A 25,857-nucleotide genomic window follows, 5' to 3' on the forward strand; every position below is an offset into this window, starting at 1 on the left:
GTTCTTAACTGCTACCAGGGAACGCAAAGCTCCCCTTCACTATTCATTGTCCAATTTTGGATAATTCACACCCAAAACAGACAATCTGATTATTATTTATATTGAAGGTTATGACAGCATTTTGCAATAAGGAACATTCATCCAAATTGTTGATTTGAAAAATCATTTCTATATTAGTAAGCTATTTAAAATGGTTGAGAACTTTTTTTTTTTAAACTGGTACAGTTTACTCAACTATTCTGACAACAACGTTCTACATCATTTAGCCAATTTGCAGAGGTTGAATCAACATTATGAACAGCCCTGAACATTGGATAGCTCTGGAACACAAGTCAAAACTTCATGGCCAGAATAAAGTAAGTTTCTCTGAACCCAAGGGCCATGTTAAGCTTTCCAAAGAATATCACCACCAATCTGGTATGCAGAGTGAAAAAGGATCACTTGGTGTACATATACTATTGAACTCTATGGCGGAATTCAGTCATTATGACTGATGCACACTAGAGCATAAATAGTCATGAACTTGGTCTAAATCAGACCCAGTGGAATTATTAAAACAGTTGTTCTCTTTCAGTTATCATACTGAGACACATTGTGCTAAGATTACTTGTTTTAAGTCGGATATTGTAAACAGTCAACCAGAAAGCTGAGCTCTAATTGGCTGCAGGATTAGACAATGTTATGAACTGCAATTTATTGGCAGTCTTGCCTATCAACACAGGAGGGAGAAATGATGGAATAATTCATCAGTCCAGCCTAAACCCAAATTACACTTTGTTCTAAAGGTGTATTCACCCGAAATACAGGAGGGGTACAGCTCTAACATCCTTGCAGGAAGGTGAGGAAATGTGCAGAGCAGCAAACAAGCTCAAGGGCTCGGGTTATTTTTTCCCTCCTCATAACCAGGGAGGTTTAGAGAATAGACAAGAAGTTCAATGGTTGAGTGCACGGCACAGCAGTCCATTGTCATGTATGGAGTGGAGCTGAGATCTACAATGTTTTTAGTCTTAGCAGAAGCTTCACAAATGCTTTGAGAAGTCTGTATATCAATATGGCATGGCACAATTTCACAATTCAGTTGGGGTTGAGAAATATGGGTCTAAGACTAGTGTCTTAAAAGTAAATAAAGGCAATTGCAAGAGTATGCGGAGTTGGCTGAAGTTAACTGAGAAAATAGGTTAAAAAAAGGACAGTAGAGGAGCAGTGGCAGATATTTAAGGGGATATTTTATAACTCAAAAGTTACATGAAATATGAGAAGGATGCATTATCCATGATTAACTAAAGGATAAAAGTTAAGGATACTATCAAATTGAAAGGAAGTACACAATTCTGCAAAGATTAGCAGTAGGTCAGAAGATTGGACAGGTTTTAGAAACCAGCAAAGAATGATTTTAAAAAATGAGTGAGACATTAGAGTATGCGAGAAAGCTAACTAGAAATGTAGAAACTCTTGCTGTTTTTATAAGTATTTAAAAAGGAAAAGAGGCATTGGTCCCTTAGAAGCCAAGACTGGGGAATTACTATGGGAAACAAGGAAATGGCAGAAGTGTTGAACAGATATATAGTGTTTGTTTTCACAAAGGGAGAATCATCAAATCATTATTAGAGAAAAAGGTACTGAGAAAACTACTAGAAATAAAAAAATGACAGGTCCCCTGGGCCTGATGGCCTTATAAGACCCTAGGATGCAGAAGTGGCTGCAGAGATAGTGGGTGCATTGGTTGTGATCTTCTGAAATTCCCTAGACTCTGGAAATGTCCATGAGGATTAGAAAAATCGCTAACGCAACACCTGTATTCAAGAAAGGAAACTCGCCGAGCAGAAAACTGTAGGCCAGCTATCCAAATATCTATCGTTGGGACAATGCTAGAATCCATTATTAAGGGAGGTAATAGCAGGACCTTTAGAAATATCACAACACAAATCAAGGCAGAGTCAACATGGTTTGCCTTTGACTAATTAAGAGTTCTCGCAAGGTGGATAAAGGGGAACCTGTAGATGTGGTGTACTTAGATTTCCAAAAGGCATTTGAAAAGTTGCCTCAAAAGGTTACTGCACCAAATAAGAGCTCATGGTGTAGGGAGTGGCCTATTAACATGAATAGAGGATTGGTTAGCTAACAGGGAGCAGAGAGTAGACAAATTTTCAGGTCAGCAAGCTGCAACTAGTGGATCACCACGGGGATCAGTACTGGAGCCTCAACTATTTACAATCTAAATCAACAACTTGAATGAAGGGATCAGATGTATGGTAACTAAATTGGCTGATGACAAAGATAGGTAAGAAACTAAGTTGTCAAGGGGACATAAAACATTTACAAAGGGATATAGATAGGTTAAGTGAGTGGGGAGTATAATGTGGGAAAATGTGACCTTGTTCACTTTGGCAGGAAGAATAGAAAAGCAATATATTATTTAAATGGAGAGAGATTGTAGAATACTATGGTACAGAGGGATCTGCGTGTTCTAGTACATGACTCAGAAGAAGTTAGTAAGCAGGGATAGCAAGTGATTAGGAAGGCAAATGGAATGTTGTTTATTGCAAGAGGAATGGAATATAAAAGTAGGAAGTTGTGTCACTGTTGCACAGGGCGTTGGCGAGAATAGATCTGGAGGACTGTGTACAGTTTTGGTTTCCTTATTAAAAAAAGGATAAAATTGCATTAGAAGTTCAGAGTCAGAAGGTTCACTCAACTGATTCCTGGGATGAAGAGGTTTTCATATGAAGGAAGGTTGAACTTATACCCATTGGAGTTTTAGGAGAATGATTGCTAATTTTATTGAAATATAAAAGTTCCTGAGAGGACTTGACAGGGTGGATGCCAAGAGGAAGGTACCCCTTGTGGGGAGAAGTCTAGAACTACGAAATTAAGGGTCGCTGAAAGACAGATGAGGAGGTTTTTTCCCCCCCCAAAGGGTCGTAAGTTTGTGGAATTCTCTTCCCCAGAAAATGGTGGGAGTGGATAGGGGCTGGGTCATTGAACCTATTCAAGGCCGAGTTAGATAGATTTTTGATCAAATGAGTCTAAGGGAGGGGGGTGCAGGGAAGAGAAGTTGAGGCCACAATCAGATCAGCCATGATCTTATTGGATTGGCGAAGCAGGAGAAAGGGACCCCAGTGGTCCACTCCTGCTCCCAATTCTGGTGTTCTCTAAAAGTGTGAAAAATTGAGTTTCGCACCTGTAGTGTTATGAGAATTCTACGAAGCATTCAACCTGAGGCAAGCGGATTATAAAAGCATGAACTGCCACTTATCAGAAGGACAACACATTAAATTTGATTAACTTTACCCACAACAGTGCTTTCAATACCAATGCATCCCAGGTGCCCTTCAAACTAATTTGCACATCTCCAGGGAAGTTTATCACCATGTGATAAGTCAGATGGTGATTACACTAGTTGGAGCTCGTTTAGTCAACATTCTGATGATATCATGTCCATTGTGTTACATGTGACATTTCTAACCAGGTCATTCCAGTAGGGTTTACTCTGGAACACAGCCAGGCTCAGTCAAGCATCTCAGCAGGTGGTTTTCACCAGTTCAACTTCAACTGCCTGAAAGATACATTCAACTTTAACCAGGACATTTTTGGGAAAGCAAATGGGCGAGACGCCTTATGCGAAAGTGTGACCTTTGCGAGGGAAATTTTTTCCTCGATCCATTTGCAACAGGTTCATATCTACCCTGCTGTCTGGTAGCCAATTGAAATATTACAAGATTACCAAAATGAAAGTTTGATTACAAGAGGTGTTAAGCAGTTTACTGCAGTATTGAGAATACAGCCCAAAATCTGGTGTGCAGTCCTGGCCTCACTGGAAGAAAATTCCTTGGAAGCTACACTTCAAGTCGATTCAAGCCAAAACTCCCGATTTACAGTCAGAGTATTGAAGCCACTATGAACAGGCATTAAACTCACCATGTGACTATATCCTATTGAGAACACATTGTAAAAGCACTATAAATAGAGATACCTTTATTCAAAGATTTGCTGGGTAGCACAGAACTTGAATATTGCTGAAAAGGAGGCCTGCTGTTGAAGTTTTAATCCGGCACTCATTAGGACAGATGCAAGAATGCCAAATTTCAAAAGGAGCAACAATCATGAGAAGAGGGTGCCGATTGGTTGGTAGGTAGGCTTTGATTGCATTCTCCATGGCAACGGCTTGACCAGGAGTCAACTTGCCAACCAATCAGCACCCTCTTCTCATGCAATATAAGTTGTGGTTCCCTTTGAAATTCAGTACTCTTGCATCTGTCCAGATGGGTGCAAGAGGATCACCTTCAACTGCATGTCTCTCTTTCAGAGATATCTTTATTCATTGTGGTTGTATGGTTACAGCAATGCCAATACACAATGGAATGCCAATAATCAGATTTAAAGTACCTTCAGGGGCAAAAAGGACCATATAAAAGTTTCAGGGGGAGGTCACATCTCATCCAAGTTAGTGATCACACCAAGCATGAACTATACAAGCAAGATGCAACACAAGTTAGTATTTCAAGCTGGATATGCAACAAGACTCAAACGAGAAACAGTTTGTGCAACATCACCCCTCATGAAATACTCTCTAGAGCAGTAACATCCAGAAAACCTTTAACTAGTTTCAGTACGAAGCTACCAGTAGCGTGCTCTAAACGTACATTGCAGGTTGTAACATTCTTACCCTTCATTTGTGTCGAGCAAGTTATTTCAGAATCCTATACTCAGGCATCAAGGAAATTGAGGCAAGCTTCCAAATTTTTATTCAGCTGCACTATAAAATAACAGCTACGAGCTCTGCTATTCCAGATGATGAAAATAACTTAAGCAATGGAGACTGGCTGTTTACTTCACTGATTGCCAACGTTTTTGAAGGAGAGAGATTTGGCTTGTTCACACAGCATGCAGCTGAGAGTAGACTAGGCACGGCCTAGATTTAGTCGTCATGAGGGTGGGGATGCACCATGGACAGTAGAACGAACTCAGACAGACATGGCTGCAACAACTGGGTTGGTCACTACCTACTGGCAAGTGGGCTTGGGATGTGTCAGGCCAAAATTTGTAAATCTTTCGAGAAAGGCTGAGGTTCAGCCTCAACCATTTTGCAATCTATATTAATGACTTGGATGAAGGGACCAGCAAAGTTGCAGCCAAATTTGATGATGATTCAAAGATAGACAGAAGAGCAAGATGTGTGGAGGATACAAAGAATCTATAAAGGGATATGGATAGGTTAAGCGAGTGGGCAAAAATTTGGCAGATGGGACTTTAATGTGGGAATATGGGAGGCTGGTTTCCCAATTTGGCAGGAAGAATAGGAAAGCAGCACATCATTTAAATGAAGATACTAGTACAGAGACATCTAGGCATCCCAGTACAACAATCACAAAAACGTTAGTATGCAGATGCAGCAAGCAGTTAAGAAAGCAAGTGGAACATTGGACTTTATTGCAAGGGAAATGCAGTAGGAAAGCTTTGTTACACCAGTACAGGGTTATTGGTGAGACTACACCTACAGTACTGTGTACAGTTTTAGTCTGCTTACTTGAGATGGGGTGCTGGGTATACTTGAACTGGAAGCAGTTCAGAGAAGGCTCTCTAGGCCAATTCCTGAGGTGAAGGGGTTGCCTTTGAGGAAAGGTTGAACAGGTTGGGCCTATAGTCATTGGAGTTTAGAAAAATGAAAGATGATCTTATTCAAACAGGGGACTTGACAGGGTGGATGCTGAGAGGATGTTTCCCCTTGTGGGGGAAAATCTAGAATGAGGTGAACAGTTTAAAAATAAAGGCCCTCCCATTTAAGATGGGAATGAGGAGGAATTTATTCTGATGGTCGTTAGCATTTGGAATTCCCTCCCGCAGAGAGCAATGAAGATTGGGCCATTGAATACGAGGCCGGGTGAAGACAGATTTTTGATTGACGAGGGAATCAAGGATTATGAAGGGCATGCAGCAAAGTGAAGTTAAGGCCACAATCAGGTCAGCCATGATCTTACTGAATGGTGGAGTAGGCTCAATGGCCTACTCCTGATCTTATATTCCAGGTTAGAAAGGTTGGCAGTTTTGTTGGAGACTCAGTCTGGCTAGCTATTATACTAGATGTGAGTTAGAGAGCCTAAAACTAGAATTAAGCCATGTTAGTCACAGCACAGGTTTCATTCTTGTGCTACCACAGGGAACAGTTGCGACAAATAACATGGTTGCATCTGAGGGAGAAGCTAAGTAAGCACAAGAGGGAGAAGGGAATGGAGTGTTATGCCGGTTGAGTTAGATGAGGGAGGATGGGAGGAGGTATAAATGTCAACAGGGGTTTGTTGAGCCATATGACCTGTTTCCGCGCAAGTAATTCTAGAAATATATTTGACTTTTATACAGCATCCGACTGCGCTGCTTCCCAAACTTTTTCCCCATTGAGGCTTGAAAATTACCACAATCCGTCAGTGGGAGCCGAGAGCGCTGGGAAAGGGGGAGAAAGGGACAGAGTGTTTAATCTTCAGGTGAAATTTTAAAAAAACCTATCTTTTCACTGGATTTTTGGGAGCATTAATCAAACAAACATCAGTCTGTTAGGCCAAACCCACCACTAACAAAACTGCGGGGGAGGGTTTAAAAAGGGGTCTTACAGCTGTTAACATCCAGTCAGAGCTCCACTGCAGCCATTGCTGCCTCAGAGCTCAGGGCCCCAGGTCTAGTCGGCAACCAACAGTTTGGGACATCCTATCCTGCTCAATGTTGGTTTGTATAACCCCCAAATTCTTGCCGGCTTCTGTGCTTCCCATTTCCCCTGTCCTCTGCCTCACCATTGGCAGCTACATCTTGAAACACCGAGGCCCCACACTTCAAATCCTTCCCTCCACTCCACCTGACCAAACCCAAGCCATTTCTTTCTCCCAGTCTCCCATTAAAAAGTACGAAACATAATGGGATGATCAAAACAAAAAAAGACACAATATACAAAAAGCTGTGCCATCACTTTCTCACTTACTGAAGCACATTTTTGGCATACCCTCTAATCAGAGGCATGCTGTCAAAAGCTTTTTTTGTCTTGCACTCATCAGGACAAACAGAAGAATGCCAAATTTCAAAGGGATCAACAATATATGCTGCACGCGAGAAAAAAAGTGCCGATTGGTTGGTTGGCAAGTTGGTCAATTCTCCATGGCAACCCCTCGGCCAATGAACCAGGGAGCTGTTGTTCTCCACACTTTCAAACAAAAAAAAAAGGCGCAATATCCGGACAAGTTCCTTTTGCTGCAGAGGACAGGCCCCGTGTATGAATATATGTAACTCCCAGCAAGGACAAGTGAGCCTGACTGAATCTTAAATTGGTTGTTCGTGTAATTCTTAGCACACGTTGTTCAGCAAACGCTGGCGAATTACAAAAACACATCTTGACGTTAGACGTGCTCGGAGTTTTGCAAGCACGGGCTGTTTGAACACAGTCAGCACCTCGGCCTATTGCGAACAGCCGAAGAGAAATGCTGTTTGATACGATCCGCCAGTCATAGAGACATACAGCTTATCCACCCTGCATCGCAGTGACACCGAAATTCATATACCATATTGCTCGTGTAACACAGAAAATAGGAGTTCGGCCCTTTGAGCCCGTTCCACCATTCACGATCATGGCTGATCATCCAACTCAAAAGCCTGCTCCTGCTTTCTCCCCATACCCTTTGATCCCTTTCGCCCCAAGAGCTATATCTAACTCCTTCTGGAAAACATTCAACATTCTAGTACGTGTAGCACGCAGCATCCTTAAAGTGGAAAACACCACTGGTGCTACTACTGCATCGTCGCAGTGTGAAAAGACGAGCTTCACCTGTTGCTCAAATTCTTGCGATGCCTGTCCCTTCATTTGAGGTAGGCTGGGCACTTCAGCAGAAAATGGCAGCCTTAGGCCCATTTGTGCCCACTTGCTGTGTATTGCGCACAATCATCTGGTCGGGATAGCCATTAACCCACAGCATAGCTTCTCCAAACCTCCTGGCTCTTGTGCTTTCCTACTTACCCCGCAGCTTAGTCGATTCATCTCCCCTGTTCAAACTGACACTTCTCTATTGCCACCCATTTCCCTGGATTTTTGTCTTCCACACCAGTTGACATTTCTCGCTATTTTTCCCCCCTTTGCCCACATTCTGCCTTCTTTCGTTTCCCAAGGTTCATTTCTCTACCCCACCTGACTCAGAACGCACTGATTGCTCAGACTTATTTTGTGAAGGTGGGCACCCCTTGGGCTGGAGTTTACATCAACGTGGTGACCTTGGTCATGGGGCAAGCCCACATCTGCTTGGCTGGGTCAACCCAAGCCTGTTTTAAGGTCTGATTGTTAATTGGCTCAGGAGTTAATGGGCTCAGGGGGTCTTCCACCCTCATTAGGGAGCACGTACTGCCTCAAGAGAGATGCCAGCCAATCGGATGGCAGTCGGTTCTCTAGTCTCAGCCAGACCACCAAGAACAGTGGCCACTGCTGGGGCCACAGGCTGTCCAGCACAAGGAGTGCGGAGGCCAGATTAGAAGGTTGGGGGAATGGTTTCAGCTTGTGGCTTCACCACGTGGCTTGTGGACAACCTGGTACTGACAAAATATTAGAGTCGGGTCAGCATAGTGCTACCATGGCACCCGATTTCACGCCCCCCCAACCGGTTTAGAGGTGGGGGCATAAAATTCCACCTCGTTTTAGTCCTAGTGTACAGAACTATCTGGGTCATTGGCACCAAGAGAATAGGTTTGGCCACTTGACTCTGAAGGACCAGATGGGGGCCTAGCTATGCCAATTAGACAACGATGCCAGTTGGTAAGTATGACAAGGCGACATTTCTGAATGAAAGAAAACATGTCAATTTTATAGACATCGTGCCAACAAAGTTTGCATTGGAGGAATATGAGAAACATGGTTCAAAGGTACGGAGGTATAGGGCAACAGGTAAACAATATTTATGCAAGATTTTAAAAAACTGAAAGGTTGCTTCTCCTTCTAAAGAGAAGAGGTAACATTTCCTTTTCATTCTGCATCTTGAATGCCCAATTGGACCACAAATGTACATACTGCCTAAAGCTGCCCGAGTGCAATTGGCTAGATGTCGTGGTGCTATAATGACTTAAAGTAGCATCAAGCTGTTGGGTGCAGGACTATGCTTTGATAGCTATTCGCTTAGACTCCAGTTCTTTATTCATCTAACTGACTACTTTCAAGGTGTCTCAAGGCAGACCAAGTGCCCGGTCACTGAAGGGCACCTTTCTCCTTTTTCTCCCACCTCCAGCCCCCCTACTCCCAAAAGGCACGAGTGTAAAAAATCCAGGCTCCTGCTCCCTTCCACCAAGGCAGCAGCAAAGGGGAATCGTCAGCCACAACTTGGAAACCCAAAGCCCATTCAGGATTCAAATAAATAATCTGGAACCTTCCTGCAGACTCCGGGCAAACCAAGCTCCAGTCCACACAAGTCAGTCACAGCTACACCCACCCCAACTGGTAACTGGAAATGTCGTGGATCACTCTGGCAAGCGGTTTAACAATGGAAATGTTTATCGACAATATATTCAGGTAGACGGCTCAAAAGATAACTGTCCAAAAAAAACCTCAGGTATATCCATGAGCCCTTTCAAACGGCATGTTCAATCTTGCACCCAAATCTTCATTTTGGAGTACCAACTCATTGAGCCTATCCTCGTAACTAAAGCCTTTAGTTTAGTACTTTCACCACCTCCTGCACCTTCTACAGAGCTTTAACCTCATAACAAAACTACGAACAGTTCAGCCTTGCCAAAAGATCTTAACTATAGCAATCCATTTTCTACTTGATAGCCCTAGTACACAACCCAAAATCCAATAGGGCCCTTAGGCTGCTTGTGTATTTGACTGACTATTAATCCCCTGATCATTACCCTTAAATGGACATCCCTGCATGATACAAAGAAGCCTGGAATTTCTCCAGCCCCTAATGCATGATACCATTTAAGGCAGCAAATTTACTGCCAACCACAGGTCCACTCTCCCAAATCGCTTTACATAACTTGCAACCTTCGATCAAAGTTACTCATCCCTGTTCACTCCTGCCTCAATTAATTGTCACGACATTTAAGTCTTCATCTCACGTCATTAATACAAACAAATTTAGGACCACATTGGAATGTGCAGTGTTTTAAACTACCAATCCATGTGCAGAATGACATGCATTCTTAAAATCAACTTTCACTCTGCACAAGCAATGGCCTACATTAGTAAATTTGTACCTCACTTTTAATCAACTACTTTATACTTGGGTCACTTTCGCATTTGGGTCAAAATCCCGGAAATCCCTGTGGGTGTACCTACACCACGGGCTACAGTAGCTCACCAAAGGGCTATCAGGAATGGATAACAAATGTTGTCCTTGCCAGAAATGTCCACATCCCACGGACATAAAATCAGAAGTGTTCATTGTTGAAATCAGTCAAGGGCTCAATACAGTATTGCCGAATGGCATCATGAAATTCTCAAGGGCAATTCGGGATGGGCAATAAATGCCATCCTAGCCAGCGACGCCCACATCCCTTGAACTAATATTAAAAGAAAAAGATGTTGATAGCCAATAGGCTATTTCATGTTCAGAATGCAAAAGTGTTAAGGACATCCACATTGGTAGTATTTTTGAACATGGTCAAGTTTGAGAATCATTTTGCATGTGTTTGCATATGCAAACACTTGAATACACTTAAGATGAAAGCAGTTTTTGCATCAACTAATGCCACAATCTGCCAGTAATCAACTTGTGTAGCTGCTATATCATTATCCCAGCTTTGCTCTGTACCAGTTGACTAGGGTAGCAGTTGGAACATTAATTTGCCGTAGCATCCGATAGAGAAGGGGAAAGGAGGTGAAAGTGAGAAAAAAAAACTTTGAGATTGCCAGCTCACTAGCCTAAAACCTAACAGAGGTTATGGGAATGTGGCTTAAAATGCAACTTGCATGACATATTGAAGGGTGATCAACCTGGAACCAGAGATCAGTGAGCAATCACTTAACACAAAAGGAAGGAAAATGTCTAAATAAGCCACACCAGTTTCAAGACAAGGTCCTAATTCTACAAATGGGTTAGAACAAAGTCCTACATTCAGGCCACATGGCAATATCCAACTGTACTTTGAATCATTCCATCCACTAACTTGAACAATTCCTGTTCGGTCTCACTGATTAAATAGTGTACAAGAGAATAAAGCCCGCACTCAGAACAGGTACACCATTCAGATCAAGGTTTGGTACAAAGTGCAGAGGCTGGCTTAAACAAGCTTGCTTCCATGGGTCAGAACGTTCATGGGGGTGGGTCAAACGTTTCAGGTGTTGCCCTTTAACTATTAAATGCAGTTTTACTGATTTTCTACTAAAATTAGAGACTAACTCCTGTTGTAAACTAGGCCAATTATTGTGCCTAGTGAAACAAAATCAGAGACATATTAGAAACTTAAAGCTACTTTTAATCTTGATGGCAAGTTTGTCTATAGCTATTTACTGATAAAATTAGTAAAAAAGGAAGCCAAGGATTGAATGCTAATTTTAATAGCTTGACAAAAGAGTTGTCATGAAGCTTTTTTTTAATGTCGATTAAACATCGCCAAATAGACTAAATTTCAGAAAAAGATCAAGCCTCTTTCTCTAAAAGGAGGAAAGCAGAGTTTTGTGAAAAGCTAACCGCATTAGCTTCATTTACTTTTGAAGAATGAATGCTAAACACTGGGTATACTGTCTATCCAGTGCTGCACCAGATGTTGCAGTTCGGAAATGGTAGCAATGAATTTAAGCATGTGGTCAACCAACTCATACCCATGTCTTTACATAACTAATCTTTCTGGTTCTTGCTATGTGTAATCAGTAAGTTACATTGACTTGGGGAGAAATAAATTCATCAACTATCTAAACATAAGTCTGGATATCGACACTGGCAATTCTGCAGACCGAAAAGGATTCTTCAATTCCACAATTACTGTAACATATGACCAAATGTAGCCAGATATTCTAGAGGCAGTTGTTAAATTGGCAGTGATTGAATGAGCCAGGCTGGATGGCAGTCTACAGACTAATCTATCCTGCACTGCAAGATATTGTAGAATAACTCCTCCAGTTAGGTAGTTAAGATCTTTTAATATAAAGATCTTATAGGTCCTGTTTGATAGTCAGCTCACAGAATGAGAACAATGACAGATGAAATTTAACTGAACTTTAGAAAGACTAAAAAGGAGCGATAGTGTTTGATAAATGTAGATTTCTTTGAGGATTAAGATGTATAAAGAGGAACCAGTAGATGTAGTGTATTTGGATTTCCAAAAGGCATTTGATTAACATTTTGTAAGTGCCACATGAAAGGTTACTACACAAGGTTAAGAGCGCATGGTGTTGGGGTAATATATTAGCATGGAGAGAGGATTGGCACCTAACTGGAAAGAGTCAGGATAAATAGGCCATTTTCAGGTTGGCAAACTAACTAGTGGGGTGTCACAGGGGTCAGTGCTGGTACCTCAACTATTTACAATCTAGATTAATGAATTGGACAAAGGGACAAACTGTATTGTAGCCAAATTTGATGATACATAGAGAGATTGGCAAGCAAGTTAAGGAGGACACAGTCGGTGTAGGGACATAAGTTAAGCGAGTGTGCAAAAAATTGGCAGATGGAGTATAATATGGGAAAATGAGGGGTTCTGGTGAAGTACTGTAGATAGTTTTGGTCTCCTTACTTGAGGAATATACTTGCATTGGAGGCAGTTCAGAGAAGGCTCACTAAACTGATTTCTGGGATGAAGGGGTTTGTCTTATGAGAAAAGGTTGAGCAGGTTGGGCCTAAACTCGGTTTAGAAGGATGAGAGGTGATCTTATTGAAACACAAGATTTTGAAGGGGGGGGGTGGGGGAAATGAGGAGAGGAGGTTTCCCCTCATGGGGGAATCTAAAACTAGGGGGTACAAATTTCAAAATAAGAGGTCTCCTATTTAAGACAGATTAGGAGGAATTTCTTCTCTGAGGGTCATTAGTGTTTGGAATTCTCTTCCCCAGAGAGCAGTGGAGGCTGGGTCACTGAATATATTTAAGGCCAAGTTAGGCAAAGTATTGATCAACAATGGAGTCAAGGGTTATGGGGACAGGCGGGAAAGGAGAGTTGAAGGTCACTACCAGATCAGCCAAGATCTTAATGGATGGCAGCTAGAGCAGGCTTGATGGGTCAAACGCTGCCCCTATTTCACATGATCTAATGCTATCATTTGTTGTTTGTGGTTTACACATTACAGAAATAGGCTTTTCAGCTGAACCAGTCTAAACTCCAAATCATCGCCCAACCCTATCAACATTTCCTTCTCTTCCTTTCTTCATGTGTTTATCTAGCTTTCCCTGAAATACATTTGCGCTATATTTTCCTGAGTCAACGCGCCACGTTATCTGGTAATTGTACTTGCTGCTGTTTATGCTAAAATTGGTTGTTCTGCTTGTGACATTGTAAAACGCTTTGGGCATCCAATTCATAAAAAAGGTGCCATAGAAATGCAACTTCTTTTGAGCACACCCACATACACTGTGGAGCGCAATCGTATGCTATTATCCAGCGCAACACCACAACTCCAGCTCCAAACACAAATCAGCCAGCGGAAGATGTTAAATAGCCCAATATGGATTTTACCCAAAACAGAAAAATGTTAGTTCATTTTGAGTGTACAAGTATTTAGATTAAATCAACAGTTCAAAAAGCTGCTAAGACTTGCAAGTCAATTTATGGAAGTTCTGATCCAAAAATAGCATTTTTGGCAGCGTAGCTTAAATCTCCTGTGAATCATCTGTACCAGTCTTATTCTGCTCGATAAGCAGACAGCCCAGTCCCAGCCAAGTTTACATGCACACTAGATATAGCCATGTATGGATCTTTCAGTTACACAAGGCGGTTTGGTAGATAAGACTTAAAGATCCAAAACATTACCAGTTATGGTAGTACTGGCATCAAAATCTGGACCTTCAACATTAGCTTCGTTCTCAAACCCAGAGCAGACAAGTCTTCTGTATGCAATCTTAAAACTGTTTACTGCATTTCTGGGCAATGGAGGATGAACAATTGAAATGGAAGGAACATTCAGCATTAAAATTCCAATATAGCTGGCTAGCAGCACAGAACGAGGCCATGTGGGCCCATTGCATGTGCTGACTCTGGGCTGTAAGAGTCCAAAACTTCACCAGGCTGACGGTTAACCACCCTTGTACACCAATTAAACAAAAAAAAAAGTCAGTCTCTGCACCAGAGAGGCTCTCCCACGTGAACAGCGCGCACCAGTGCACTAGATTGAAATGTCAGCTGGCTCTATAGCAACAGAGCTCACCTTCGGAATGTACCTTCCACTCCCTTGAACTTCTCAGCTGACCTTTTCTGCAGCATGTGACTCGATCCAGCTATTGAAGTGGAAACTTACTGTGGTAGAGTGCAAAGAAGCTGTTCAGCTCTGCATCAGTATAATGCGCTTTATCAAATGAAACATTTCAAAGGCTGATGGTAAGAGCTTCCAATAAAGGGGGGGTGGGTGGGGAATACAATTAAAAGTTAATCTGAAGTTGCCTAGGCATGAGAATTTACCAGCTTGCTGGGAAATCGAGGATCTCCAGATGCATGCATTTTGAAAATGTTTTATTTATATAATAAAAAGTCAGATATAACTTTAGATTTTAAGAAGTGGCTTTAAAAAAAAAAATAAGTGGCGTGGTTCAGGGATGGAAATACTGAGTTTAAGGCCTAGGCAGTTGAAGGACAAGGTCACCAATAGTGGAGCAATGAAAATCTAGGAATGCACACAAGAGGCGAGAATTGCAATGCAGAGATTGTAGTGGGTGGGGGTGGGGGGAGGGGAGCGGAAGACAAGTGATTTGGAAGATGAAAGTTTCGAAGATTGCGGTGGTGTCAAACAAAGAACCAATAGAGATCTGAAGCACAGAGGCAATGGGGGACTCTGGACAAGGGCAACAGGGTTCTGGATGAGCTCAAGTTTAAGAAGGATACTGAAGTGATGATAGGTTTCAACATCATGTATTCTGCAAAACGAGAGTTAAGATACTGCAAAGGTGAATGTGTCAAAAAAACAAGTGAGTTTCTAGTAAGCCACATTTATAGCAAATTTGGCATGAAACTGGAGTGAAGTCACAAGAATGGGCTAGTATGCTCATTAAGACAAAGTATTTAATTTCCCCAGTACTGATACTTCAGAGAATGAAGTCTGCGCAACTAAAATCACAAACAAAACAAACAAAACATGCTGGAATCCGATGATAATGCTACGTCCAGTGTGAAGGGATGGTTTTAACCCAGCTCACTGGTTGGGGGGTGTGGGTGGAGAAAAAGGTACAAAGCCCACAGGATTGGGTGGAATGTTTTTTTTATTTAAAAACATGCCCAAAGACTCTTAACTGACTTCATGGAGTCTAAAAATCAGACAGGATTTAAAACATGCAGTGCACCTTATTCAGTCAGTCAGTCAGTCTTCAGAAGGTCAGACTGGGTTTAAGTTGCTCCAAAATTTTACCAGGAGGTTATTTCAGAGGCTTCGTTAAACCAAATGGAATCATTTATAGGAATGCAGATCACTGGTAACAGTCAGCTCAATCTCCCTCCATAAAGTGACCTTTAATGCTCCCTCTCGAAAGATAAAACTCCAATATTATAAATATAAAACCCCAATCGTTGCTAAATTCCTGGCCAAAGATATTCTGCTATTAAGAGTTGTGTTTCCACAGTTACTCAGCATCCTTATTCAGGTAGCAGGTCGTGCACATATACAAGGTTAACATAAATGCCTAGACCGCTTGGCAAATTTGCCTAGATTATAGGATTTCCAGCAAGTGCAAATCTTGCTGACCAGAGTGGTAAACGAGCACTTTGCATTGTTATAAAAGCAAAGAACTGCGGATGCTGGAAATCCAAAACAAAAACAGAAACACCTGGAAAAACTCAGCAGGTCTGGCAGCATCGGCAGAGAGAAGAGCACAATTGACGTTTCGAGTCCTCATGACCCTTCAACAGAACGGAAGGGTCACAAGGACCCGAAACGTCAACTGTGCTCTTCTCCGCCGATGCTGCCAGACCTGCTGAGTTTTTCCAGGTATGTCTGTTTCTGTTTTTATGTTGCATTGTTAATTGGACCAACAAGAACTAAAAAGTTTAAAGCATTACAGGACAGTTCTAAACCAGTTTGTAACGGCGCAACTCAGTTTTGGCTTTTTGGATCGTTTCGGAGTTAGACCATCTGCAATGGAGGCAAGTCTCACTGCTTTCCAGGTTACAGCAGCTTCAGGTTCCAAAGACCAGAAGCATTGGGCTTTAAAGCTGTGTGCGGACAACAGCAAATGTCCCATTGGTTCCTGGCCAAAAATAAAAATATAAATCAGCATCGCATCTGGATGTTGGGTGTGCAGAGTTCTGCACATACATGTCAAGCTCAGTTTTTTTTGACTGGGCAGTGCATCCAAGTCTGCCAGCTGTCACAGCAATAGCAACCCGTCTGTCTCAATGAAAGAAATGCTAGCCCTGAATGGGGCATTTTGTAGCAGATCATCGAAAACAATTCAAAGGGTCAAAACTGGGTCTGGCTGGAAATCCATGTGTAGATTTAAGAGGCAGTTTTCCTGGCACCTCGTGGGGCATTAATACCAAGAGCAAAACACACCTGGTTGCTGCAGAAATCTACCCGAGTCATTTGAGTCCACTTGGTCAAGTGGGCCAAAGTGTTTTGTGGACTCTCGCCAACGAAGTGTATTTGGAGGTGTGTATTTCACAGGGCAGTATTTACAAATATTGACATTTAATGGTGTTCTTTTCTAGTGTGATGAAAGAAAACTCTTTAGAAGGCACCCTTTACCAGCTGAGCTGCTCGTGCACCAATCTGAGGCCACTCGGAGTTTAAGGGGGATCATCTCGGAGTACTCGCGCACGTTTCCAGCCACCAAGAATGTGCGGAGGCTGGGAAGAAAGAGACCCCCTTGACAAAATTGGAAGCAGATTTAAGCTTCCTCCAATCTCAGCAAGCTTCCATTTCAGGGAACAAGCCACTGGTGGTTAAATAGTTGATGTTGTGACAAAGTTTGTAGTTGTATAATCTTGTCCCATCACCTCCAAGTGTCCCAGGGAGGACACGTGTTATCAGGAGCAAGTATCACAGGTTACCTGTGTGCGCCCTCAGTAAGCCTCCGGTTAAAGGTTATGGATAGCCTCGGGTATGCTTTGAATAGGTGGGAAAACTAAAAACTGTGCAAGGAAAGACTGGGAGATAATTCAAAAACAGTGGTCAGCCATCAAGGTCGGTGGACTTCAGTTTAAGCAGATCTGCTCCTCCCTTGATGCTTAAGAGTCCCAAATCCCAAAATATTGTCAAAAATCAGCCAAAATATTAATAATAAATAGATCACTACTTTAAATGTTAATCATCTTATCAGATGCAGACGGGTCATATGCAAAAATCCAGTATTTACTGTTGCAACTTACTTTAACTTTCAATGGAAAATCAAAAGTTTACGAAGTGAAATCTTTGCTTTGTGCCCCAGGCCCTCCGATTTACAATTGATCCATTGATTCAACTTTAATTCGAATCAGTCCTTCCAGGGACTGGTGTTCAACTCCCAAAGCAGGGATTGTAAGTGCTCACCCAAGGAGTTCTTTATGTAGCAGAACAGACCTGAACTAATGCTTGATGAATTGTTTCCTGCTAGGAACAGAGGTTGGAACCTTTCCAGTTCCATACCAGCCCAAAACAAATGGATTGCTGGAATTCCTCACTTCAGTGACACTCGAGGTAAAACGACCCATGTTCTTTCCTTGGCCAAACCCCAAGGAGGGAAAAACATAACCTCTCCTGTACGCGAGTTAAAATTTCTCTGCTTCTTCTACATCGTGCTATCGACTTAGAAAATGTCCCCTAGTCTAATAGAAGCCGGCTACGTACACTTGCTGTGCAGGGTCGCTCTAACCCCACATCCCTGCGAGTGTTGTTATTGGAGACGGGTCCACGTTCCCAACACTAGCCGTCAGCTCAGTCAGTCCACTCACTTGACACGTTGAAACAATTACACTCTCCAGATTACGTCGAAATGCTCTCAAGACCTAGGCGAGAGGTAGATAATCGATGGCCTTTGTGCACAGGAACTGCAGAACGGTTACAACACAGGAGGCCATTCAGCCCATCTGTCTGTGCTGGCTCTCCGAAGGAGCAATTCGCCCGTAGCCGCCACTCCGCCTTAGAGCCATAGAGGTCTACAGCACAGAAGGCAGCCCTTCGGCCCATCGAGTCTGCACCAGCCAAACAAGTATCTAACTATTCTAATCCCATTTTCCAGCACTAGGCCCATAGCCTTGTGTGCCATGGCATTGCAAGTGCACATCCAAATACTTCTTAAATGTTATGAGGGTTTCTGCCTCTATCACCCTTTCAGGCAATGGGTTCCAGTTTCCCACCACCCTCTGGGTGAAAAAATTCTTCCTCACATCCCCTCTAAATCTCCTGCCCCTTACCTTAAATCTATGCCCCCTGGTTATTGATCCCCCCACCAAGGGGAAAGTTCCTTCCTGTCTACCCTATCTATGCCCCTCAATTTAAACACCTCAATCATGTCCCCCCCTCAATCTCCTCTGCTCAAGGGAAAATAACCCCGGTACATCCAATCTCTCCTCATAACTAAAACTCTCCAGCCCAGACAACATCCTAATAAATCTCCTCTGCACTCTCTCTAGTGCAATCACATCCTTCCTATAATGCGGATTCCAGAACTGCACGCAATATTCTAGCTGTGGCCTAACCAGCATTTTATACAGTTCCAGCATAACCTCCCTGCTCTTATATTCTATACCTCAGCTAATAAAAGCAAGTATCCCATATGCCTTCTTAACCACCTTATCTACCTGTCCCACTACCTTAAGGGACCCGTGGACATGTACACCAAGGTCCATCTGACCCTCGGTACTTCCCAGGGTCCTACCATTTTCACCATCTGCCATGGTGGGATTCGAACCCAGGACATTACCCTAGGTCTCTGGATTGTGCAGCAACAATACCACATTGCCACCGCCTTCTCTTAACCCTGCACGTTCTTCCTTTTCAGATAACAATCCCAATTCCCTCCAGTGACTGGACTCCCACATACAACAGGCATTCCAGAGCTTAGGCGTGAAAAGGAATTTCCTCATGTCCCTGCTTTTGCCGATTACCTCAAATCTGAAAAGTTCCAAGGAAGAGTCATATGGACTTAAAACATTAACTGTTTCTCTCTCCAAAGATGCTGCCTGACCTGATCTTCTCCAGAGTTTTATTTTTAATTACCTTAAATCTGTGCTCTGCTCTTGATCCTTCTACCAATGGGAACAGTTTGTCCCTATCTACTCTGTTCAGGCCCCTCATTATTTTGAATACCTCTATCAAATCCCCTCTTCAAAGAGAACAGTCCCAACTTCTACAATCTTTCTACATAACTAAAATTCCTCATCCCTGGGGCCACTTATGAACCCTTTCTGCACCCTCCCTAATGCCTTCACATCCCTCTTTAAAAAAAAGTGTGATGCCCAGGACTGGAAACAATACTCCAGTTGAGGCAGAACCAGTCTTCTGTACAAGTTTAACATAACCTCCTTGCCTTTATACTCTACACCACAATTAAGAAAGCCTAGACTGTTATATGCTTTATTAACCTGACCTGCTACCTTCAATGACATACACCCAGGTCCCTTCGCTCCTGTACCCACTTTCGAGTTGTAGCCTTTATTTTGTACTGTCTCTCCACATTCTTCCTACCAAAATGAATCACTTCACACTTCTCTGCATTCAATTTCAGCCGCTTGTCTGCCCATTCCACTAACCTGACTGTCTTTTTGAAGTTCTACACTATCCTCCTCATGATTCACAATGCCTCTAAGTTCCATATCATCTGGAAATTTTGAAATTGTGCCTTGTACACCAAGGTCCAGGTCATTAACCTATATCAAGAAAAGAAAGTCCCTTCACTGACTTCTAGGAAACTCCACTACAAACCTTCCTCCAGTCCAAAACAGATCCATTAATCACTACCATTTCCTGTCACTCAGCCAATTTCGTATCCATGTCTCTACTGTCCCTTTTATTCCATGAACTATAACCTTCCTCACCAGTCTGTTGTGTAACACTATCAAATGCCTTTTGGAAGTCCACATACACTACCACAGCAGCATTATCCTCATCAAACCGCTGTTACCCTCTTCACATAACTCCAACAAGTTACTTAAACACAATTTCCCCTCAAATCAGTGCTGATTTTCCTTAATTAACCTGCATTCGCCCAAACAACTATCAATTTTGTCCTGAATCATCATTTCTAGAGGACTCTCCACCAATGCTAAACTGGCTGGCCTGCAGTTGCTGAGCTTATCTTTACTTCCTTTATTGAAGGAGAGTGTAATATTTGAAATTCCTCCATTCTCTTAGGCTACCTGAGTCTAAGGAAGACTGGGAAATTATGGCCAGTGCCTCGAATTTCCACTCTCGCTTTCCTCAATTTCCTTAGACGCATCACATCTGGTCCTGGTGCTTTATACAGTCGGCCTATCCAACATGTCCTCCGTACTAATTTTAAACTCTTCAAGGTGTCTGAATTAGCTCTTCTTTCACTATGACCTGCACAGCATCTTGTTCCTTGGTAAAGACAGATGCAAAGTATTCATTCATAGGATGTGGCATCGCTAGCTAGGCCAGCATTTAATACGTCAGCAATACTCTCTGCCTCCACGTGTAAATCCCCTTTTTGGTCCCTAATCGGCCCCACTCCTTTTACCGCCCTCTCACTATTTATTCAAAACCTATAGAAGACTTTTTGATTCCCTTTTCTAGTAGCTGCCAATTTCATTTCATACTCTCTTTGCTCCTTTTATTTGCTTTTTCAATTCCACTCTAAACGTTCTATATTCCTGGCTCTTCAATTGTATTGTCCACCTGACATCTGTCATAAGCACACTTTTTCTGCTTCATCTTAATCTCTTTTTCCTCATCCAAGGAGCTCTGGATTTGTTTGCCCCTGCCTTTCCACCTTCATGGAAACATACCTAGGCTGTACCTGAACACACACTTCTCTAAAAGCAGCCCATTGTGCAGATACCAGTTTGGCTGTCAATCTTTGACGCCAATGAATCTGGGTGAGATCCATTCTTAAACCAATGAAGTTGGATTTCCCATAATTAAATTATTCTTACTCTGGATTGCTCCTTCTTCTTTTTCATAGTCAACATAAACTCTAATGATTGTCTCCTATATGTTTGTTTACTGACACTTGATCCACGATATTCCCAAAACCAGGTCTAGCAGTGCCTCATTTCTCATTGGCCTGGAAGCACACTGTAGAAAATTCTCATGAATTATACTCGAAACTCTTGCCCCTCTCTACTCTTTAGATGACTAAAGTACCCCTGTCTATATTCAAATAATTAAAGTCCCTCATTATAACTACTCTACAATTCTTGCACCTCATTTCTTTGCAAATTTGTTTCCCTACATCCTTCCCACTAGTTGGTGGCCTTTCAACTACACAGATCATGTAATTGCTACTTTTCATTTCCCCTTCGCTCTAATAACCAAATAGATTCTGCCCTTGACTCCTCTGGGGCACCCTCCCTCTCCAGCACTGTAACGTTCTCCTTAATCAATACTGCCACCCCTCCCCGCTTTTGTTTCTTTCCTATCTTTCCTGAACATCTTGCATCCAGGAATATTTAATACCAGCCCTTCTTTAAGCCGGGTCACTGTTATAGTCGTATCATATTCCCACATGTCAATCTGTGCCAGTAACTCACCAATCTTATTTACTACACTCCGCGCATTCACATACATGCACTGTAACCCTCACTTTAGGCTTCTTTTCCTCTGGTACACTGAACCCACCTAAAAACTTCCTATATCCTCTTAGTCCAATCCCATCCAATATGGAACTATTCCCTTCTCTAGCACTGCCTAGTATTCCAAAGTTAGAATGTGCACCTTATTCCCCATCTCTATTTCTACAGGACAGTGCCCATCTCCCCACAAGAATATTGGCCCCAATCTAGTAGAGTACAACCCATCCCTTTATAGCTACCCCAGACCTGGTCCCAATGCTCCAAGAATCTGAAGCCCTCTCTCCTGTACCAGGCATTGACCCTCCCATCTTCCTATTTCTGCTTGCACTAGTGTGTGTGTGTGTGTGTGTGTGTGTGTGTGTGTGTGGAGCACTAAGAGTAATCCAGAGATTACTATCTTTAAAAGTCCTACTTTTTAAAAACACATACAGAGGTCAGCTAAGAGTTTAAAGCTAGTATCATGTACTTGGGAGATTAAAAACAAACTGTCACTAATTCAAGTGAGGCCTTCAGAGAAAGGGAAGGATAGTAATAGAAGCATTTTTAAGTGCGTACGTTAGAGGGCCATCTGTAGAGGCAGTCATCGAAAGAGGTCCTCTAGGGAATGACAACTCTGGCATGTTTGCTAATGAAATTCCAACAGTAGATTCTTCTCATCCCAATATTACTGTTACAATGCAGCTGCACTTACAGCTCGAGTTCAGAGACTCTTGCTGAATGTTCTGAGTGACACAGGGCCCAGTTGAAGAGGAACCTTCAAAACCTGCCCTGGAAACAACGAGAGAGTTTGCGTACAGGCGACAGTATTCCCAGATCTGTACAGCGGAACCATTCCAGAGCCCGCCGCCCTCGACACTCGCTTTTGAACAGCTCCGGACTCGATTTGCCTCAGCTACTACGAGTCAGGATTTAAAACGTGGTCTAAGGCAGTAACAAGCCGGCCAGGAAAAACACGCGGTGCAGGGTGGAGAGGTTTGTTTGCTGCCCTTTGATCAGGTAGCTGGTCTGTGCAAATACCCTGCCGTACAAGACCAATTACGAGTTACTAACTTGCTGCAATTGAAAGTCAGAATCAAAAGCCCTTGGAGGGCGACATTAAGCATATTTGCAGCACAATGCTTTCAGGCGCTGGTTTTAAAAGTTTGCTAACATGTCCAATCAAGCCCTTGCTATGAACCAGAGCACTTAGGTCAGGCAACAATAGTTCTCCGCCATCCCTACAGACTCCTCTCACAGCAAGGGAAGGGGAAGTTGTTTAAAGATTGCAATCTAGATTTAGTTTCCATCAATTCAAATGGAAGCTAGCAACTAATCATTATTCTGACAACTTGTGTGTCCAGACTCGAATTAATTGGGATAAACACTGGAACAATTTAGACAGAGGCAGGCTTGAGATGCAAGTTTTTTTTTCCCTTTCAAAAAATGTATGTGGTCTTTTTAAAAAGGCATTGACCAGGATCAGTTGGAGAATTAAAAGCGATAGGACAAAGAGTGGGGGGGGGGGGGGGGGGAGTTTTCCCAACAGCCGGAGGGATAACCGCAGGACACAAACTCAAGGTAATTCACTCAAGAACCAGAGGGCACGTGAGAGCAGGTCACACAGCGAGTTACCACGGGGGCGAGAGCAGATTGAGAAAGGGGCAAAATTGGATAGACGCTCGGAAAGAAAACCAAACGCAGGACCGGGTGGGTAAGAGAGCAGTGGAGTGGGACCAATTGGGATAGCTTTTTCAGAACTGCCACAGGTATAATGGGCCAAATGGCCTCCTTCTGCCCTGCATAATTCTATGAATTCGGAAAAAAAAAAACTGGGCTTCAACACAAGCTCTGACCCCAGACATCATAACCATCTAGGCCACTCTCTCTCCCCCCTCCCACCACCCCAATGGAGGTGAGAAATTTAGCCCAGGAGTTTAAGCCCCACCACATCACGGAGATATAACTTCAGCTGTGGCAGGGACGAGACGGTATTATAGCCAGAAGCCACGAGCTGTAAAGATAGACCGTGTGTGTGTGTGTGTGTGTGTGTGTGTGTGTGTGTGTTGCTCCAGGATACTTCGGAGGGGGTTAGGGCACATTTTTCAGGTGCTTGCATGCTCCGACAAACCAACTCCCACCCCTTCTTGCCCCTCTACATGGATTTGCCCCAACAGGGCTGCAGTGAGGATGCAGGCGTCCCTCCCTTGGCCCAGGTTACCCAGGTTGGCACACTTTTGACAACCAAAACTGTGCAGCGCTTCCTAAAAGGAGGACGGGAATGCCAAACAGTGGCAAAGTAGTAATGCCCGCCGCATTCTATCTAGCAAGCCTGGGAGTGCCAGCCTCCCACACATCTGGGATACAGAGTCTCCCCACCTCACCCCAGAAACAAACTCGGGGGGGTCTCAGAAGCTGAGGAATTAAAACTGCCCGGGACAGTCCCGGTTTAAGAGACGTTTATCCCATGACAAAACAATTCAGGACACGAACTAAATTCTCGGCTCTGGAGAGAGAGTGTCAGAGCGTGACCCGGGGGGAAGAGAGAGAGAGAAAGAAAGCAACATGAGTCTCTGATACATGCATCTATAAATCGCAGCTTTAATTAGTAGCTGCTCAGTTAATAAACTGCACACCCCCTCAGTATTAAAGAACTTCCGTCTTAAATAGGTAAGAAATTAGGCTTTTAAACAGGGCAGGGTCAGGGAGGCAAACTCTCTCACCAGGAAATGGGAGCCCTGGAGAAAGTGGAACTTCAGAAGAATTGGACTCTTCAGGATTCTCTGCCCCCCACCTCTCCCTGGTTAGAGCTTTGGTGAAGAATATTCCAGTAGATTTTCGAGTCGAACATTAAAAAAGAAACTTTTAGGGCCACTGCATTTAACAATGAGACGGATTAAGGGTGGAAATGGACAAGAGGGGGGCCGGCTGAAATGGACCACCTCGTTAGTTCCTTACCTCTTCCTCGTTGTTGTTGTTATTATTATTGGGTTCATCACTTTTCGTACTCATGGCTCGGGTTCCTCCTTCAGGGGCTGGACGCTTTCTCTCGCTCGCTTACCAAGGGAGGCAAAAGGGGGGTCTCTCTGTGTCTCTGTCTCTCTCTGTCTCTCTCTCCGCAGTGCGAAAGGTCAAGAGCTGCTGCCGCCGCTAGTGCTGTCCAGGCGAAACAGTTAAGACCAGTGTCCTTGGTGAAGCTGGTGCTGGGGAAGTGGGGAAGGGCGGAATGTTGTAACCAAAAAAAAAATAAACACCATACATATAAAAAAAAGAAATTAAAAAAAGGACTAAAGGTGTTGGGGGTGCATTTGGATGTGCTACAAGCAAGAAGTGGCTGCTTTATTCCTCCCTCCAGCCAACCACCGCCACCCGTTGCTTTTTCCTTCCACCTCAAACCTGGTTCCACGTGTTTCGCAGTTTTAAGAAAAGGGGAGGGGGGAAATAAAGGGGGAGGAGGTGGGTGGGGGGTGCAAAAATTAAAACAAAAGCCAGCAGGGGGCTGGGAAGCTAGTTTTGGATAAGGTGGGGAGGTGGGTGGGGGGTGGTTGGTGGGTGGTTAGGGGAGGGGGGGAGAGACGATCAGCTCTGGTCCCAGCGAGGATCCTCTCCAATTTGATCATCAATTAGGGCAGAGAGCAGGATTTCAATGGAACAATGTACTCCAGCTGGGAGGCTATCCAAACTGCCTGCGTCATGGTCTCCATTGGAAACCTGGCACCAATCAGACCGCGTCCTGCACCTCTTTTTTTTAAAAACCCAAAAAAAAAAGTTAACTTTGATGTGCTTTTTTTTGCCTGAACTTTCTACCCTCCCCTCCCCTAAGCCAGGCAACTTTTTTTTTCTCAGCAGAGATGCTGCTAAACGATTAAACCGATTGGAATCACTTCCAATGTATCTCACCTGGAATTGCAGGTTTAACTCGTTGGCTGCCGCTCTCTCCCTTTCCCCTCTCGCACATCCCAACACACGCACCGCCTGGCATAACATGGAAACGAGGAGTGGGGGGGGGAGAATGTTGACCACCCGGTGTCATCGGGTTAACCCTCGCCTTCACTCAT

The 25,857-nt window shown here is 43.3% G+C and overlaps 1 protein-coding gene across 3 annotated transcripts in view; it reads right to left on the reverse strand.

Annotated features, from left to right (window-relative positions):
• The window catches only part of LOC144670086 (RNA-binding protein, mRNA-processing factor 2a), a 96,175-nt gene extending 70,758 nt beyond the window's left edge, over positions 1–25,417 (reverse strand). For 2 of the 3 annotated variants that reach the window (XM_078532493.1, XM_078532492.1), the window contains exon 1: positions 24,758–25,417. In XM_078532493.1, the coding sequence (XP_078388619.1) occupies positions 24,758–24,811 (54 nt within the window). In that variant the 5' untranslated portion in view covers positions 24,812–25,417. The remainder of the gene's footprint in view (positions 1–24,757) is intronic. The other variant, XR_013573820.1, reaches the window with a different exon arrangement.
• Between the last annotated feature and the right edge of the window lie 440 nt (positions 25,418–25,857).

This window comes from Cetorhinus maximus, chromosome 30 (assembly GCF_964194155.1).
Source record: "Cetorhinus maximus chromosome 30, sCetMax3.hap1.1, whole genome shotgun sequence".
In the NCBI taxonomy this organism is placed as follows: Eukaryota; Metazoa; Chordata; class Chondrichthyes; order Lamniformes; family Cetorhinidae; genus Cetorhinus; species Cetorhinus maximus.